This window comes from Brienomyrus brachyistius, chromosome 7 (genome assembly GCF_023856365.1).
Source record: "Brienomyrus brachyistius isolate T26 chromosome 7, BBRACH_0.4, whole genome shotgun sequence".
Taxonomy (NCBI): Eukaryota; Metazoa; Chordata; class Actinopteri; order Osteoglossiformes; family Mormyridae; genus Brienomyrus; species Brienomyrus brachyistius.
The window spans coordinates 19,732,554-19,748,496 of record NC_064539.1 but is presented as its reverse complement, the minus strand read 5'-3'; the positions used below and the strand labels follow the sequence as shown (position 1 = coordinate 19,748,496).

Sequence of the window (15,943 nt, the reverse complement as noted above, 5' to 3'; positions counted from 1 at the left end):
ATTGCTAAAACAGAGCAGAGGAATCATCATACAAAAGCGCTATAAGGAAGGAGGAAACTCAACGAGATCATAGCTATTGTAGTTTTTATAGGACATTGTTGGACAGTGAGTGATCAATAGCTCATGGGAGACTGGTTTACAAGGGCAAATCCTGAACAAATACTTTCTAAAGATTCATCGGAATTATACTTTAAAAGGCAGGACATAATTAGGAACGTTTTTTATTCACTGACATCTCAGCAGTTAATGTATTACTACCAGAATCTCCAGCTGTCAAAAGGTTATACATCATATTCAGTAACGGCCACTAAGATGTCCCTAGCCAAAAATTTGCCACCTGGAGCAAATTTTTTGCCTTTAAAAATCACCAGATCACTGACAAGAATAATGGATGAAAGCAGTGAGACCCCCCCCCCCACCCCCGATCGGGAGAAAAAAAATAATTTTACAAACAAAATCTACAACAGTGTTTCAGATTGATAACCAGTGAGTATAAGACCACGACTGCTCTGCATAGAGAAACCCCGCAAATACGAGGCATGTGTGCCAGTGTGATCGTTCGTCATTTAGAACCACGGTGTGCAGTTGCGAAGGTGCAACATCTAATCTCTTGCTATTGCTAATCAGAGGAAGTTTCTCAAACGACGGATGGTAGAAAGAGTCCGGGTGGGATCGAAAGTGTCAGACTGCTTGAACAGTTCACATCAAAAACATTTTTCCTAGAAATACATCATCTTAAAATGTCTAAAAAGATCTTAATGAATGGGGGGAACCCCCATTCACGGTGGGTGTACAGTGGTGTTTTTTTGCACAGCCATTTGGCTGATGAGATCAGGCTCACCCGTGTCCATCTGCCAGACATAGACGGAGCCGTCAGTGCAGCCCACCACGAGATAGTCGTCACAGGGACGCCACTTAATGACCTGGATGGGGAACAGGTGGCGGGATGCCAGCATGATGCACTTCCTCTCCCGCAGGCTCAGAAGTCCCACGGAGTGGTCGCTGCCAACGGAGCACACGCAGTTCTGCACACGTGCCTGCAGGGGGCACACACACACATACACTTAGCAGAGGTGGGTAATTCAGTTCCAAACAGTACAAATCTACAGCATTTTGGGCCAGCCAACTAGCCGAGTATGAAGAGATACAGTCACGCTCTGGTGGCTGGCTGGAACAGAATCTTCTTGTGGACTTTTACTTTCTGGACCTGAACTACCCACCTCTGCTCATTAGTGTCATATGAAAGATCCTATGTCCTTCTCAAATTCAAGCTCTTAGGTTTTCAACATTCCCATGGGCTAAGGTGATTATCCAAGGGGAGAGTAAGCAAACAAAGCTATGCAATGGGCCAATGTGTTAATTTCCCTGCTGAGTCAATTAAAAGTGATATCTAGGGCTTTTTGGGTGAAGGGCGACTAAAACCCAAGACCTGCCACATCAACGGCAGTCTTACCAACTTGGGCTCATCCTACCCCAAGTTCTCAGCACAGACTTTCTAATGCAAAGCCATGTTCCGGAGAAACAAAACAAAGAAACTAACTGATGCTCATCTGCCGGAAAGCGATTAGCAAGCGATTTCTAATGTACCTGAACTTTACTGAAACACCGGCAGAACCAGTACAGAAATAGAGATTTGGGACAATTATGGATATCTACCATATTCGCCACCCAGCTAGCAAACTGAAAAATTTTACAAACTGAACTGTACATCCTTTTTCTTATTATGCGATTCTTTGCCTTAAACAAAAACAATTAAACAGGCTGTAAATAATTAAAGATGTCAATATTACGTGACACAATGACTGGCAACCTTCTAACACCCAATCTGCAAAAAAATTTAATTACAATAACGTTCCATCTAACAGATCAAAGCAAACAGGCCCAGGCCAAAGACTGCTGACCACAGACTGCACTGCAGTCAGCATGTCTCTGTGAGTCAGCATAGGGGCGCAGGGGTCAGAGTCTAGCTTGGAGCTGCTACTTATCCTTTATTTTAAGCGAGAGTCATCAGTAACAGCTGGACGGAGGAGCTGACTGATGTACATATTCTATGGATATTATCGACTTCAAAAGCGAATGAGGCGTTCGGCCTAATTTCACGTATCAATGAAATGCTCCAGCCTTTAAGCACAGGTATTGATATGCTATAAAGCATAACTCAGCAATTCAGTAAACCCAAGGTAACTGTCAGAGTGCCTTATTTACAGCTAGAGTACCGCTTGGTGTAATGGGCACTAATATCGTTGCTGTCAATCAATGCGAGACATCAGTGCTCTGGGAGGGAAGATGCACAATCCTCTATCCTTACTGACTGACTGAGGGGCAGGAAAATGATCAATTAGTCTTTTCAGGACCACTGCACTGACCCTTGCTTGCAAAGTCATGGAATGCTGCTTATAGCTTTAAGTCTAGCTGTGAATGGCACCACAATGCAGTACAGCTGTCAGGTGTCTGAATCACAGGTTAATGGAGAATGCTGTGCTCTCCGCTAACCCCAAAGTACCACAGGAGGCAGGGCGGACTCACGCTGCAGTTTTCGGGGGGGACCAGGAGCTGCGTGATCTCTCCTCCGTGGACACAGAAGATGTGCTTCATCTCCCCGCTGAAGATGTCCCACACGATGACGGAAAAGTCCACGCCACCAGACACCAACGAGCGCTGGTCGTAGCGTGGGGACACCTGGTGTGGGTACAGCAAGCACGTGACCTTGTTGCGATGTCCTCGGAGAGTGCGATGTGGCGGCCAACCTAAAGGGAAGACAAACGCGCCATTAATGTAAAAGGTCACGGGCAAAACGTAAGGTCGTAACGTAAAAGCATGCGTACGTAAATATATACGAATGGCTGATACACTGACAGACATAAAATCTTAAATGATCTTGTTAGTGTAAAATTAAGCATCACTGACATTTTGCACAGTTTGTCTGTGTGCATGTATGTGCGCGTATATATGCAAGTATGTAAATAGATAATTATCAACCTGTCTATCTAAAATACCAAAATTATTACCAGACCAGAGCACAGGACGTGGATTCTGTTTATCGATCTAAAAACACACTAACTATATGGGAAATAAAAGCTACACACATCCATAGCATGAATGTTACAATTAACATTAATAATGAATGTAACGGTCAGGAAGCACACAGCAATCTGCATGGTGGTGAGGCCGATCTTCCGGGCCAGCAGGGGGCGCTCACCTCTGCGCAGCATGTGCTCCCCCTGCAGCAGCTGTACGATGGCGGTCTGCGTGGCGGGCACCAGCACGATGCTGCCATCCTCACGGCCACACACCAGCCGGCCCTGCGACGGGATGTAGACGCTGGCCGTCACCTTGATGGGCTCCTCCGAGCCGGGCAGCACACTCAGCTGGTCGATGATGCCGGCGGGAATGGGGGCCAGCTTATCGAAGGCTTCCTGGAGGCTGATGGTGGAGGACGCCTGAAGTTCTAGCAAACCACAGAGAGAGACTAATATACACCAGTGCTGCTTCGTAGGAAATACGAACTTTCATGTATTTCTCATACCCAACTGATCAGTTTATTATAGTATTACTTGGGTGAGACCGATTGATATTTACATGAATTCTGGGTTTATGGCCTGATGACTTACAGAAACGCAAAAGGCCAATTCATACTGTGCTTTCGAGTTGCGGATGGCTGCGCGTGCAGCAGCTTGTGTTCATACTACATTTGGTGCTGGATTTGGATGGTAGCGGTCGGTGCTGGGATACAGCAGTAATATTCCAGCAGACCAGCAGAGGGCGGAGGGCGGATGTACAGCAACACACACAAATACAAGCAGTGTAATGACACGGATAAACTTTTATGTACAGTTATTAGTCAAGGCTTGGATGGTATTAGCGAGATATCGCCAATATTTCAAAATGCCAGAATAGGCTTGCTTTATGAAATCTCTCATACCTCTGTATAATGTCCGGACAGTATGAAAAATTTGATATGCGGGTACCTCTGGCACTCCTCCTCTGCTCACCATAGCTACAACAACAGCTATTCTTCCTCTACTCTTTTGTTGACGACTGCTGATCTGTGAAAGTCAGTGCTGCCACCTGCTGGAAATACCTAATCGATTATCTTGCGCATGCACGGATGTGCATGGTTTCCGCTAGGCAAGAATTTGGGCTACGCGTTTACCTACCGCAGCTGTCCGCAGCCAGCTCCGGATGACAACATTTACGCCACTTCCCTTCTCCCACAACCGAAGCAGTGAAGTATGAATTGGCCTTAACTCACCACCTATGCTACTGCATTCAAGAACCAGCAAATTCTCGACAAAGAAACTGCGTGCAACAAAATGAACCATCAGATTTCCAAATGGCCCTAAATGGAACTGCTTTTCCACTTAAAATGCAAAAAAAAAGCAGCTAAGAATATTAAATAATAAAGTTCATGTACTATCCTCCTCTCATTTGTGAATTTCTTTTGTTCTTATATAAATGCATAGTTGTTTTGAGAGTGTCAGCTATCGGTGCAATAAATGTTTTGCATTTCTGATAACCTTTTTCCAATCTGCATATGAGAATCAGTTGAAAATATTTTAAAGTATTTGATCTTCACCTGCAGTTATTTCAACTCAAAACACCCATGATACTTTAGCAGTGCAAATTTCACTTTTTAAATCTAGCCATCATGTGTTTGTTGTGGTCCTTTTTTGAAAATAAATCACATCAAAACCTAAGCTTAAACTACCAAAAAAAAAGGGCTCTTGCTCCCCCCAGTGGACTAAATGCAGCAAACATTTTTATTACATGAATTCTTCCATTAGTGCTTTATTTAAAAAAAATAATACACTTTTATACAAAATTGAATTTATCTATGTTACATTTGTACAAATATTCTTTGATGTTTTTTCTTAAGAATGTATTAAATGTACGAATGTACAGTGACACTCTAGTGCTCTGGGCTATGGGGGAATACGGCTGCAGTGTGTGAGAGTGTCCATAGGGGACGCCGGCGCTCTTACCGGAGGAGAGCGGCTGCGGAGGGGAGGTATCAGGGACGCTCCACAGAGACAGGCGTCCCGTCGAGTCTCCCTGCACCAGCAGCTTGTGGAACGGCTCCCGTCGGCCGTAGAAGAAGCGGGTCACCGGGGGGCAGATCAGCAGCTGTGATAAAGAGTGCGGACATTTAAAGCAGGGCCCACTGTTTTGTCACTGCATGAAGTACAGGCTCACAGAGAGCGGGACGAAGTCCAGCATCTAATGCCATAGTCCAAAAGACCCAGAAGTATATAGAATCAGCAGAACAAAACACACACCATGGTTGGGCACCATTCAGAACTGAATTGAGAATGGCCCTGAAATTCCAATTCAGTTTTGTGAATTTGAACTGAATTTGAATGAATTAATGAAGAATTAATATGGAATTGAACTCAAACATTCATATACATGGTGTAGGTGCAGCCTTTATCAATACAGCTTAATATTTCAATAATACTAATGATAATAACTGATACTCCACTGATCCCCGTGGGGAATTCCTCTTTCAACCCCCCCAATTTGTTCTCTGGATGTGACAGCAAGCTGGTCTGAAGAGCAGCCACCTGTTGCGGTGCCCAGCGAGCTGGGGGTTAAGGGCCTTAGTCAAGGACCCACAGATGTGCTGAGGCTGGGCTTGAACTGAAAACCTTCTGATCACAGGGACAGAGGCTTCGCTCACTAAGCCACACAAATTATATGCATTACTTATCAACATTAACAAGCACAGCATATCATTTTCATAAGTGTCATGTTATTCATAATGAAAAAACACATTTGAAGTGTTACCCATACAATAAATAAATTTTACTGCCATTCTGTGTACCATGGTGAAGCCTTGAAGTTTTTTACATCGAAAGTCAAACTAGTTCCTCATCTGTCACCAAAGCGTCACATGATGTCACTGCATACCTGAGTCAACAACGATTAGCAGAGGACGCTGGAATGGAATGGAAACCAAACCAGCTTCCCTGAGCTAGCATAACTTGCCTGCAAATATCTTGCTATACCAGTTCTCTCTGTACCTGTTGACAGAATCGTCTGTGAAGCAGCAAGAATGTTCAGGCCAGAATGTGGCAATCTAAATAATAAAGCCCTTCAAGACCTTTTGCTGATTAAATGTAACAACACTGAACAATGAGTGTATTGGAATAGAGCATAACAGAATTTGCCAAGTTATTTTGCTTTTGTTATTTTGCTATGGTTGAACCAAGACAAAACTCATTTTCTATTTGTAAGAAAATAGGAGCAACTACATTAAAAAGTAATATTTTCGCCACATATACTTTCATTTGCTTTTAAAGTTAAAAAATAAGCTCAATCATTACGCAATATCAAGAAAAGATAATACAATTAACATGACTCAAAACTTACAGGTACTCCTGCAGTCATCAAAAATGGTGGGTCATTCCATTTAAATTCAACAAAATCACCACACTTAATTTTGATGAAATTTGGCGTGTGAATTTTACAAAATACTTTAAATAAAATGGCAAAGGACAAAGATGCAATAACACGGTGTACTGCTGTTTAAAATCGTAACAATACTCCAGACTCATTTCCTGATGACAGCACGGTAAAAGTTGCTGTGCATCTCCTATCTAAAGCACTTTAAATTACACTTTTCAACCAAATATTTTGGTTCTGTATTTTGCGCCCTGCTGCCAAGGCTTACTTGTATGTAAATAAAACACTAAGTTACACACGTACCCTTCAAAGTCAAACGTGTTCTTTTACATGCACATAAAGCATGAATGTCTATAAAGTAATTGAGCCACAAGGGCAGGCAGTGTGACCTGCTTGTCCGCACAGTCGGCTACGCTGTACGCTGTCGCCTGTGTCTGTAATGTAAACGAGCACACAGCCTGACAGCACAAGGGCAGGCAGAGTGACCTGTTTGTCCACACGGTCGGCTATGCTGTACAACACCGGGGGGATGGTGCTCTCGGCAGTCTTCCCGACGTCGCTCCGGAAATGCTTGCTGGCCGGGAGGCAGCTGAGGAAAAAATAGGGTGAGTAATATGGGACGCTCTGCTTGACGTTTAACTTAAATCTCACCACCATACTGATCTTAATCTAATGTTTTGGATGTATATCATACAACAAAAATAGGGTGATCCTCAAGAACACGATTAGTCAGCACTGTTGCAGAAGCGCCTGACCCAGTTAAATACGTTTACATTTGTTTATGTAGTAGACACTGTCTACAGTAACATAAAAGTGACGGTCAAAGAGTGTGGCGGAGAAAATGACATCGAGGGTTGGCCAACATTGGTATCACTTGGCCAAGCACAAGATCTGAATCGGCGACCTTCTGACCTCAGAGTCCTAACACACAGATAACATTCACACATAACACACCTGTATAAAGTGACGAGTAGAAAAAGACAGCATGCAGCTTTGAGTTTGTCGCAGTTTCTCACCTGGCTGGAAGTTGGTAGATGTAGCTGCATCCATCTTCAGTCCAGATGATGACTTTATCAGCGGCAATGAAATCCCCACCGGTCCAGGCCTGATCGTTTTCACTGGACACAGAGCAGAGTAGGGAGTAGTCACCAGCGTCGAACACCTGGGGGGGACAAGAGAAAAACAACACAAACAATGGGAGATAAACAACCTGATACCACAGACGGAAAGGTCAGCTGTCCTTCCCTGTATATACCAAGTTACAGACTATACATAAAGCTGAAAAATTATATTAAACCCTTTGCAGATTATGCTTATATTTTTTTTAATGTACAACAGGCACAATGCCACAACAAAATGATCAGATCCTAACCTCCCACCTTCGCCAAATTCAAAAACGAAAAACCTACTCCATAAAAGCATTTAAAGAACGATATCACACCAGGTTATATTATCGTGGCAATAATCACCCGGGGGCATGACGACCGGCATAAACACTGGCCGGGACGCTGGCTTTTCACTATTATATGGAGCTTTACTTACACCCACAGTTCAGTAAGCAAATCAGTAATGCAACAATATCAATAAGATGTGTATTATGACCCCAAAAATTTGACATTATGTTAAACAAACATGGCAGACATAAAAATATAAATCATGTCGAACTTTCAACTACAAAAAGTCCTGCTAGGCAACACCACCATTTTTACTTTGCCCACAATATCTCCTCCTTCAGAAGATGCTGTGGCTGCTGAAGTCTCCCTTTTCTCACCACCACTGCAGTTCTTATCGCTTCCACGATTTGCCAATAAAGCAGCATGAGGCGTGCTCCACCAACCGAATTTAATAAACAGAAGGATATGCCGGATTTATACAGATTACTAACTTTTGGGCATCACAATTAGCCTCTCCTTGATATTTTAGGCGTACTACTAAACTGCTTACCAAATTGTGTGCGCAAGTAAACATCCGTACAGTACCGGAAAGTCAGCATCCAGGCAAATATTTACGCCCGTCATCCAAAGCCCAGGTAACCACAATGCGATATCTCGCAGCCCTGGTGACATTAGTCTGCCTGTTCAGGAACTCTCCGGTCTCAAGCTCACCCTCCAGTACTTGGAGCAAACCACCAGCAGGGAAAGCTGGGTGAAAGTGCAAAAGGAGACGCTGTGGCAGCCCTGGCAGTAAATGGGTTTGGACTCCTCCTCGAAGACCGGGTCAGTGTCCTGGAAGACAACAAAAATGTCCCGACAGCAAATTCAATCACTTTGCTGTCCAACTAAAGCCAGCAAAAATGCAACCAGCTCAAACTAGAACACATGGTTAGCCTTAACCAATAAAACAAAATATATTTTATTTTAGTCATTTCACAAGACGGGGCGGCATGGTGGTGCAGTGGTTAGCACTGTTGCCTCACACCTCTGGGACCCGGGTTCGAGTCTCCGCCGGGGTCACATGTGTGTGGATTTTACATGTTCTCCCCGTGTTGTCGTGGGGTTTCCTCCGGGTACTCCGGTTTCCCCCCACAGTCCAAAAACATGCTGAGGCTAATTGGACTTGCTAAATTGCCTGTAGGAATGCATGTGAGTGGTGTGTGAGTGTGCCCTGCGATGGGCTGGCCCCCCATCCTGGGTTGTTCCCTGCCTCGTGCCCATTGTTTCCAGGATAGGCTCCGGACCCCCCCCCCCCCCGACCCAGTAGGATAAGCGGTTTGGAAAATGGATGGATGGATTTCACAAGACAGGTAATCGATTTTTCATATAAAACACAAGCATAGAGGTTATGAAACTGGAAACAGTCAAAATGACTAAATTAATCTGCTTTTTAATAAAGCATTTGCTTTGCCTCTGTGGAGATGCACAATATCTACGCAAATCACTTAAGACACCGCTGCTAAAAAATTTGTAATTCCATGCGGACGCCATACCTGCATCTTGCTGACATCAGCAGTGATAATCCATACTTTTAAAATCCCAGTGACTGACACTGCAACCACGGTGTCCTCTGAGAAGACAGTGAAAAACACACTGATGAAGAAACTGAGCTGTAGAACGAATGGCTTAATACTACAGAACCCCAAACGGTACCCTGGTACTCAACCTAAATAGCTAAAATGATTAACTGCACACATATTCTGGTAGATGCTTTAAATGCCAGTTAATTTAAAAGGTACATCTCTGGAGAGCAAACAGTGAAGGAAGTGAAGGCCGGTCATTATTCCGTGATTTCTTTAGGGCACCATTCATTCTCCTGACAGGGCGAATCTCAGGAGCGTCTTCAAAGTATCTGTGAAGCCAGAGGCTGGCTGCCAGCCCTGCAGTCCCAGGAAGCCCCCCCCCCCCCAGCTGCAGACCTTGGGTGCGGTGCGAGCGGATAATGCTCATGGAGCTGATCCAATCGGGGGAGATCTTGGACACCAGAGTGTACAGCACTTCCAGGCTAGTGGCATCCATCACGAGGATTTCCGGGTAATGGCCGTGGCACAGAAGCCGCCCCTCGCGCTGCGTTCCGATGGTAAACTGATAAAACTGGCCAAAAGAAGAGGCTTGTGAGCACGCAGTGAAGGAGTACACACTTCTGGGTAAGCAGCGAGGCCGGGTTAGTGACAGACTCACCTGTATCCCTGTGTGGGCACACGCCAGCTTAGTATACTCAATGCATCGTCCGTCACAGACATCCCATAAACACATCTCCCTGGACACAGAGGACAGTCACAGCATCACAGTCACCTCTGATCATCCGATATCGGTACAATGCGCTAACCCACAGAGAAAACCGCAGGCCAGACACAACCAATTAAACCATGTAGACGAAAAAGCAACAGGATTAATTAGTGACCGAACATACATTTTTAACATAATATAAATAAAAAGGAACATATCAAAATTCTATATATTTTGTTTTGATGTAAATAACGTAAGAGAAAATAACCAGCTATACAATTACATGAATCAGACACTAGTAGTCAATACTGCAAACATCAAGAAATTTATATAACAATAAAATAATAAAAATTAAAATAATTAATTTCGGCTGCCGAAATGCCCTGGGATTCCTCACAACGTTACAGACAGAAAAACTCTGTCCCAGGTCATCATTCACCATATTTAACTAATGCAAGCGACGTTGTGGACGTCTGGGGAAGCCTGATGGAACTTCCTCGCCTGGTACTCACCCGCTCTCTGATGCACTTACGATGTACTGCTTCTCGCTCCCTGCGCTGGCCTTGGACAAACACGTAATGGAAGCAGTGTGGCCAAAGAGCAGGGCCCGGGGATTTATCTTAGGAGAGGACACAGCAAAATCCAGAGGAAACCATCAGCGTTGTGGGCTAAGAAAAGATGCCTGACACATTTATTTAGCAAATCAGCATAATGGAACTGGACACAATAACTCTTTTAATAGACATTACAACTAAACAATTCAGGCATTTCAATGCTCTTACCTTGGCAAACATTTCAAATATGCCAGCACCATCTGTTTATTTTACAGTGTAAACAGATTTCAACATCTATAGGCTTATACACTAACCTCTAGGTCAGATGTCATATCCCACAGGCAAATCTGCCCATCGTGACACCCAGTGATAATTGTGCTCAGATCATCCATCACCAGGAGGCTGGATATGCAGTGGGTGGGGGCATGGCGACCCCAGAGCACTATGGGTAACACCAGGCTGTTTCCTGCCATGTTCTCTCTAGAGGAAGGGAAGGAAAAAAAATCTGTAACAAGGCGGTACTGAGTCACTGCATGACATAAATGAGTCCAAACACAACAACATGCAACACAACTGGAGACCGGAGAAACCAGTACGTATTCCCAGTTCAGGCTGATTAACAAGTTAAAGATAACTGTAGCTGGGGGAGCTTCAAGGACAATTAATAAAGCCGCATCTATTGAATAGTTTAATATTCGTACATTCGGTGGATTTTTTCTCAAATATTCAGTTTTTTGCCCACACTTCAGAGCTTCTTGGGTGCCCTCAAACAGTGTCGGGGGTGGGGGGGGACCTGCTAATTTTTTATATCTGCCATGATCAGAATACGAACTGCACATGGATTTTGGATATTAATCAGTAATTGAAAAGCAGATATTTCATTTTTTGATTATAAATTTACAGCACAAACAATTGTGTGGATTATTAATAATTAATACACCAACATTACCATAAAAACAACTGGGGAAATAAAAAAAAAAAAAACAAAAAAAAAAACATGTTGCCATTTGCACAAGTACGAGTACAGGTACACTGGAATGCTTATCTTCGCCTGCCCCATCTTGCTCTCCATAGCTTTAAACATAGCACAGAGATTTAGCCCACTGAGCAACTCATATGCCAGCTATTAATCAAGAAAGCTCTACAATCTGCAACTATCTGTTTGTACAACGGCGAGAGAAGGTGTCACTGTGCTATTCAGCTATAAAAAGTAAATTTCCACTTGATCTTGTTTGGCCTGCAGGCTGAGACATGCTTAATCTGTGATAGACCCACAAAAAAAATGCAAGACATTAATGTGGCAATAGACCACATTATTATTCCAATATAATCCTCCACACACCCACACATCATCGACAATGACCAGTGCCAAAAACCACACTGCTGGCTTAATAAACTTTAACAATATGCCACAGTTTGCATTTATTTTGATGATAAATTTTATACATTATACTGAAGGTCATGAAATTCAGGCACTTGTTTTCAAGTATTCCCAAGCAAAACATGTACTATTAAAACATGTGATAAGGTTTCTCTGAGCCCTGATCATCATCGTAGGGTAATACGTGTAGGAGATGAGGGTTCATCCAATTAGAGAGCAGGGCAATCAATCGTATCAATCGCATTCTCTACAGCTCCGAAGGATCCATACCACAGATTGGGGCCATCAATCTAAAAATAGCAGGAAGAGAACAGAGGATCTATCTGTACAAAACCAAAAAATGTGGCACATTTGTTTGTTGTCCCACTTAAAACAGGTGCCTGATATGACTCTAAAGGCACTCACACATTATCCAGATCAGGCAAGCCAAATTTTATATTATATGAGAGAGAGAGAGGGAGAGAGAGAGAGAGAGAGAGAGAGAGAGAGAAAGAGAGAGAGGAGAGAGAATTACCAACAAATAAAGCAATTACCAATTGCAAAGTTCCAGTTAACGTCATCAGTAAACCAACACTGAAAAACAAAACTTCAAATGGCTGCTATCAAGCTCCTTGATGTACTATCAAACAGAAGAGAGAGGATAAGCAGCGGTGATATTCCGAGTCTCGGTTTCACAGAAATGAAATCAGAGAGACGAAACGAGGGGGATGATGGGCCAACAGGAATCAAAAACGACAGAGCAGCATCAGAAGGCGACGATGCCGAGTGGCATGGATGCTTTCTGTGGCAAAGAAAACATTAAATATGGACCAATCATTACTCTTTGACCGCCTTTTAATTTCTTAAGCCGGAATAATTTCTCAAGTTCATTCAGCCAACACTTCATTTGATTAAAACCACATATCCGGGTTAACAAAAAAAAAAAATTAGCTCAGGCATCTTTACCTGCAATCACAGTAATTTATCGATATCTACGAAGATAAACAACTTCACTCACTCGTTCCTCAATATAATTCTCCTCACACTCAGACCTCTAGAATGACCAGCGCCAAAAATCATGCTACTACAACTGAAGCACAATAAAGCTTAAAGAGCATTATCAACAGCAAAAAAAAAAAACACTATTATAGCAAGTTCGATATAATGAATCGGTGAGCTCTTGTAAAACTATAGGCGATATAGCATACATCAAAACCACAGCCGTAAAGGGAGTACATGCACAAGGTAAGCTGTACATGGGTTCATAATATAACAATATAATGATTTAATTTAAATTTAAATTTAAGAGATTTGCTAGCTCCTGACTTCCTGACATTTATTGTAACACAGCTGTGGCAATGCTTAAGCAAGCATGTCATTATTTTGGAGTATTCTAAGCCTTCTTACATTCCACAAAGTACACACACTCAAAATATGACACAAAGTGAAGACCACTAAAAAATGAGGAAAGTTCAACAATGGCCTACTGACTGTTGCTAAGCTCAGACAGGTCATACACTTGCACTACGGAGATTACATTTTTTTAGAATCTTTAATATGTTTTTCAACACAACACTACTGAATAGTATCAAACCTTTCATTTCCCTTCCATATTTCCATGCATGTCCATACATCCATGACACACTTCAACCCTACCTTATTCGTCTTCAAAAGACCACAGGTTTTAGCCAATGAGTACAAAAATCTTCATTCAGATTAAAATGCTTACATTTCCACAATTTTCACATACTTTTAAAAAACACTATTCTTTTAAAATGTGCTTAACAACATTTTTTGGCTTACTATTCCACTGTGCTTACAGGCCCAAATATCTTGATTACAAATTCAGCTTAAATGTTCAGCTTACATGTATAAATCACAACTTTAATTTGAAGTGTTCCGTCCAGCTTCACTTCTAACGTCAATGCATTAAAACAACAAGAGTAAGCTTTTCTTTCTTTTAAATAATAATTTCCTGCATAATTTCTTTTTCCTGTATACAATTTAGAAATTACATCTCAAACTTCAATGATGCAAATAAGCAGTGAAATTATATCCCAACTTCCATCCAGGCCGACATTTTTAACTAAAGATAAAAACTCAAAATAAGCCATCGAGACAAAGCTAACCAAAGTCTGGGTTTCTAAACGCCAAAAACAATCATGATGGAAAATACCGTATAAGTTGCAACTTCTTCACATGTTTCCTTCTTATTATCCTCAAAAACAACACCTTCATTTTCACAATATCTTTCAGTTTCATCTCCAGCGATTCTGTAACCAATGCCGCTCAGCAGAGATAACATGAAGGTATCTGAAGCAAAACCACAGCATCGACCATCCATCCACACCGATCTATTTAATCTACCGGGCATGTGAAAGCAAAATCAATAGGCACACGGATGGAAAAAGGAAAAGAAAAAAAAGGGGAGTAAGGGTGGGGATGATGACAAAATAATTCATCTCATATTTATCACAAATCCATTGTGGTTATGCCTATGAATGCATGATCAATGCAAAATCAACTGTTCACAAAGTTTTTCCCAGTTGATTTTTTTTGTCAGTCAAATACCTCAAATAATCATTGTAATTAATAAAAGACCCAAATAATGACTAACAGCCCTTGCAAGGTATTCAGCTTTAAACATTGCAGTTTCTTAAATCAATAAAATGCTTTATGCTTGTCATTATTATTGCGCCCTGTACACCGTGTCTTTAAGGGATCTTGTCAGTTTGGTCCAGTGCTAGCCTGTTATAATGTTATTATCGTTTAAAGGGGCTAATATAATCTCTGGATATCGGTACAGACATGATAATCAATTATTAATCCATTATTACTTGCAGCCTGTTATCATGTCGTAAAGCGGTAGGAGACCCTAAGCCAGGGGATTTACGGAGCAGGGTACAGCGGGGATGTGTGTGCAGCTACAGCTCATGCTCGGTGACACACAGGGTCGCATTTCCACAGATACAGTGTAACGCTGTAACTATTTCCAAGATACCGCCGTCATAGTCTATGGTGTTTAGTATTGAGTCAGGGATTACGACACAAACTCCCAAGGTTAAAGCAGTTTGATGCTTCATTAAATATGACTACCTGCTACATGTCTCACTCATATTTGCTTTTCATGTAATTAAAAGTGTAGTTAATATGCATCTATTAAACACAATGTTGTTTATATTCACTGGCTGTGGCAGTGGCAGTAATTCATTTTCAATTGAGCTAGCTAGGCACTTCATCGCTGGCAATGCTAACCTGCAAGTATACTCGACAAATACTGGCTGGTGATAAGCTAGCGAGCTTACGAACAATTAAAATGACGGCGTTCACGTTTAGTTGAGGAACAGCATTGAAATATCACATTACAAACGCATTAAATATCAAGGAACTATATTCTCTGCCATTTTGTAATTCTGTTCAGACTTTCAAGACATTTGACCGGCCCTAATAAATAAAGCTGTGACACTACAGCTTCCTGATTTTCTCCGGGTAATAAGCGAAATCTTAAATACTTACAAGTGATAAATACTACAGGAACATGTCCTGTACTTGAAGCCTCTTGGATAAAATTCTTCAGAAAGTCAAAAAATAAGAGGCTATATTCCGCCGTGTTTATTCCCTTCTGCAGTCGGTCCTGTCAGCTGATTAACCACGCAGCTTTACGGCAACACGTTAACGTTAGTGGGGCGCTGTCGTAAAAACGCACATTGACTTACGGCGTCTTCTTCAGTTCATCTCAGCCGAGCCTCGCGTGTATTTGGATTGCAATACTATTTTCTGATTAGTTAATTGTACCGTTAGAACAATATGTTAGCAGTAAAACCATGTCAGCTGTGTGTGTCTCACTTAAGTTACAGGAGTTTTTTTGTAATGAATATCAAATTAATTGTGCTTTATGACGACTCCAACTGTAGTTTTAAAGGAAATGAGGTTTATACACATTTATCTCCGAAAACACGAGCTAT

The 15,943-nt window shown here is 42.2% G+C and overlaps 1 protein-coding gene across 2 annotated transcripts in view; it reads right to left on the bottom strand.

Moving 5' to 3' along the window:
• The window catches only part of LOC125745615 (WD repeat-containing protein 7), a 66,450-nt gene extending 50,574 nt beyond the window's left edge, over positions 1-15,876 (bottom strand). Inside the window, exons 1-13 of one of the 2 annotated variants that reach the window (XM_049018618.1) lie at positions 15,495-15,876; positions 10,933-11,098; positions 10,577-10,683; positions 10,017-10,095; positions 9,755-9,929; positions 9,329-9,405; positions 8,508-8,627; positions 7,419-7,564; positions 6,889-6,991; positions 4,983-5,124; positions 3,200-3,448; positions 2,527-2,747; positions 842-1,037 (exon numbers count right to left, since the gene is read on the bottom strand). In XM_049018618.1, the coding sequence (XP_048874575.1) occupies positions 842-1,037; positions 2,527-2,747; positions 3,200-3,448; positions 4,983-5,124; positions 6,889-6,991; positions 7,419-7,564; positions 8,508-8,627; positions 9,329-9,405; positions 9,755-9,929; positions 10,017-10,095; positions 10,577-10,683; positions 10,933-11,091 (1,774 nt within the window). In that variant the 5' untranslated portion in view covers positions 11,092-11,098; positions 15,495-15,876. The remainder of the gene's footprint in view (positions 1-841; positions 1,038-2,526; positions 2,748-3,199; positions 3,449-4,982; positions 5,125-6,888; positions 6,992-7,418; positions 7,565-8,507; positions 8,628-9,328; positions 9,406-9,754; positions 9,930-10,016; positions 10,096-10,576; positions 10,684-10,932; positions 11,099-15,494) is intronic. The other variant, XM_049018619.1, reaches the window with a different exon arrangement.
• Between the last annotated feature and the right edge of the window lie 67 nt (positions 15,877-15,943).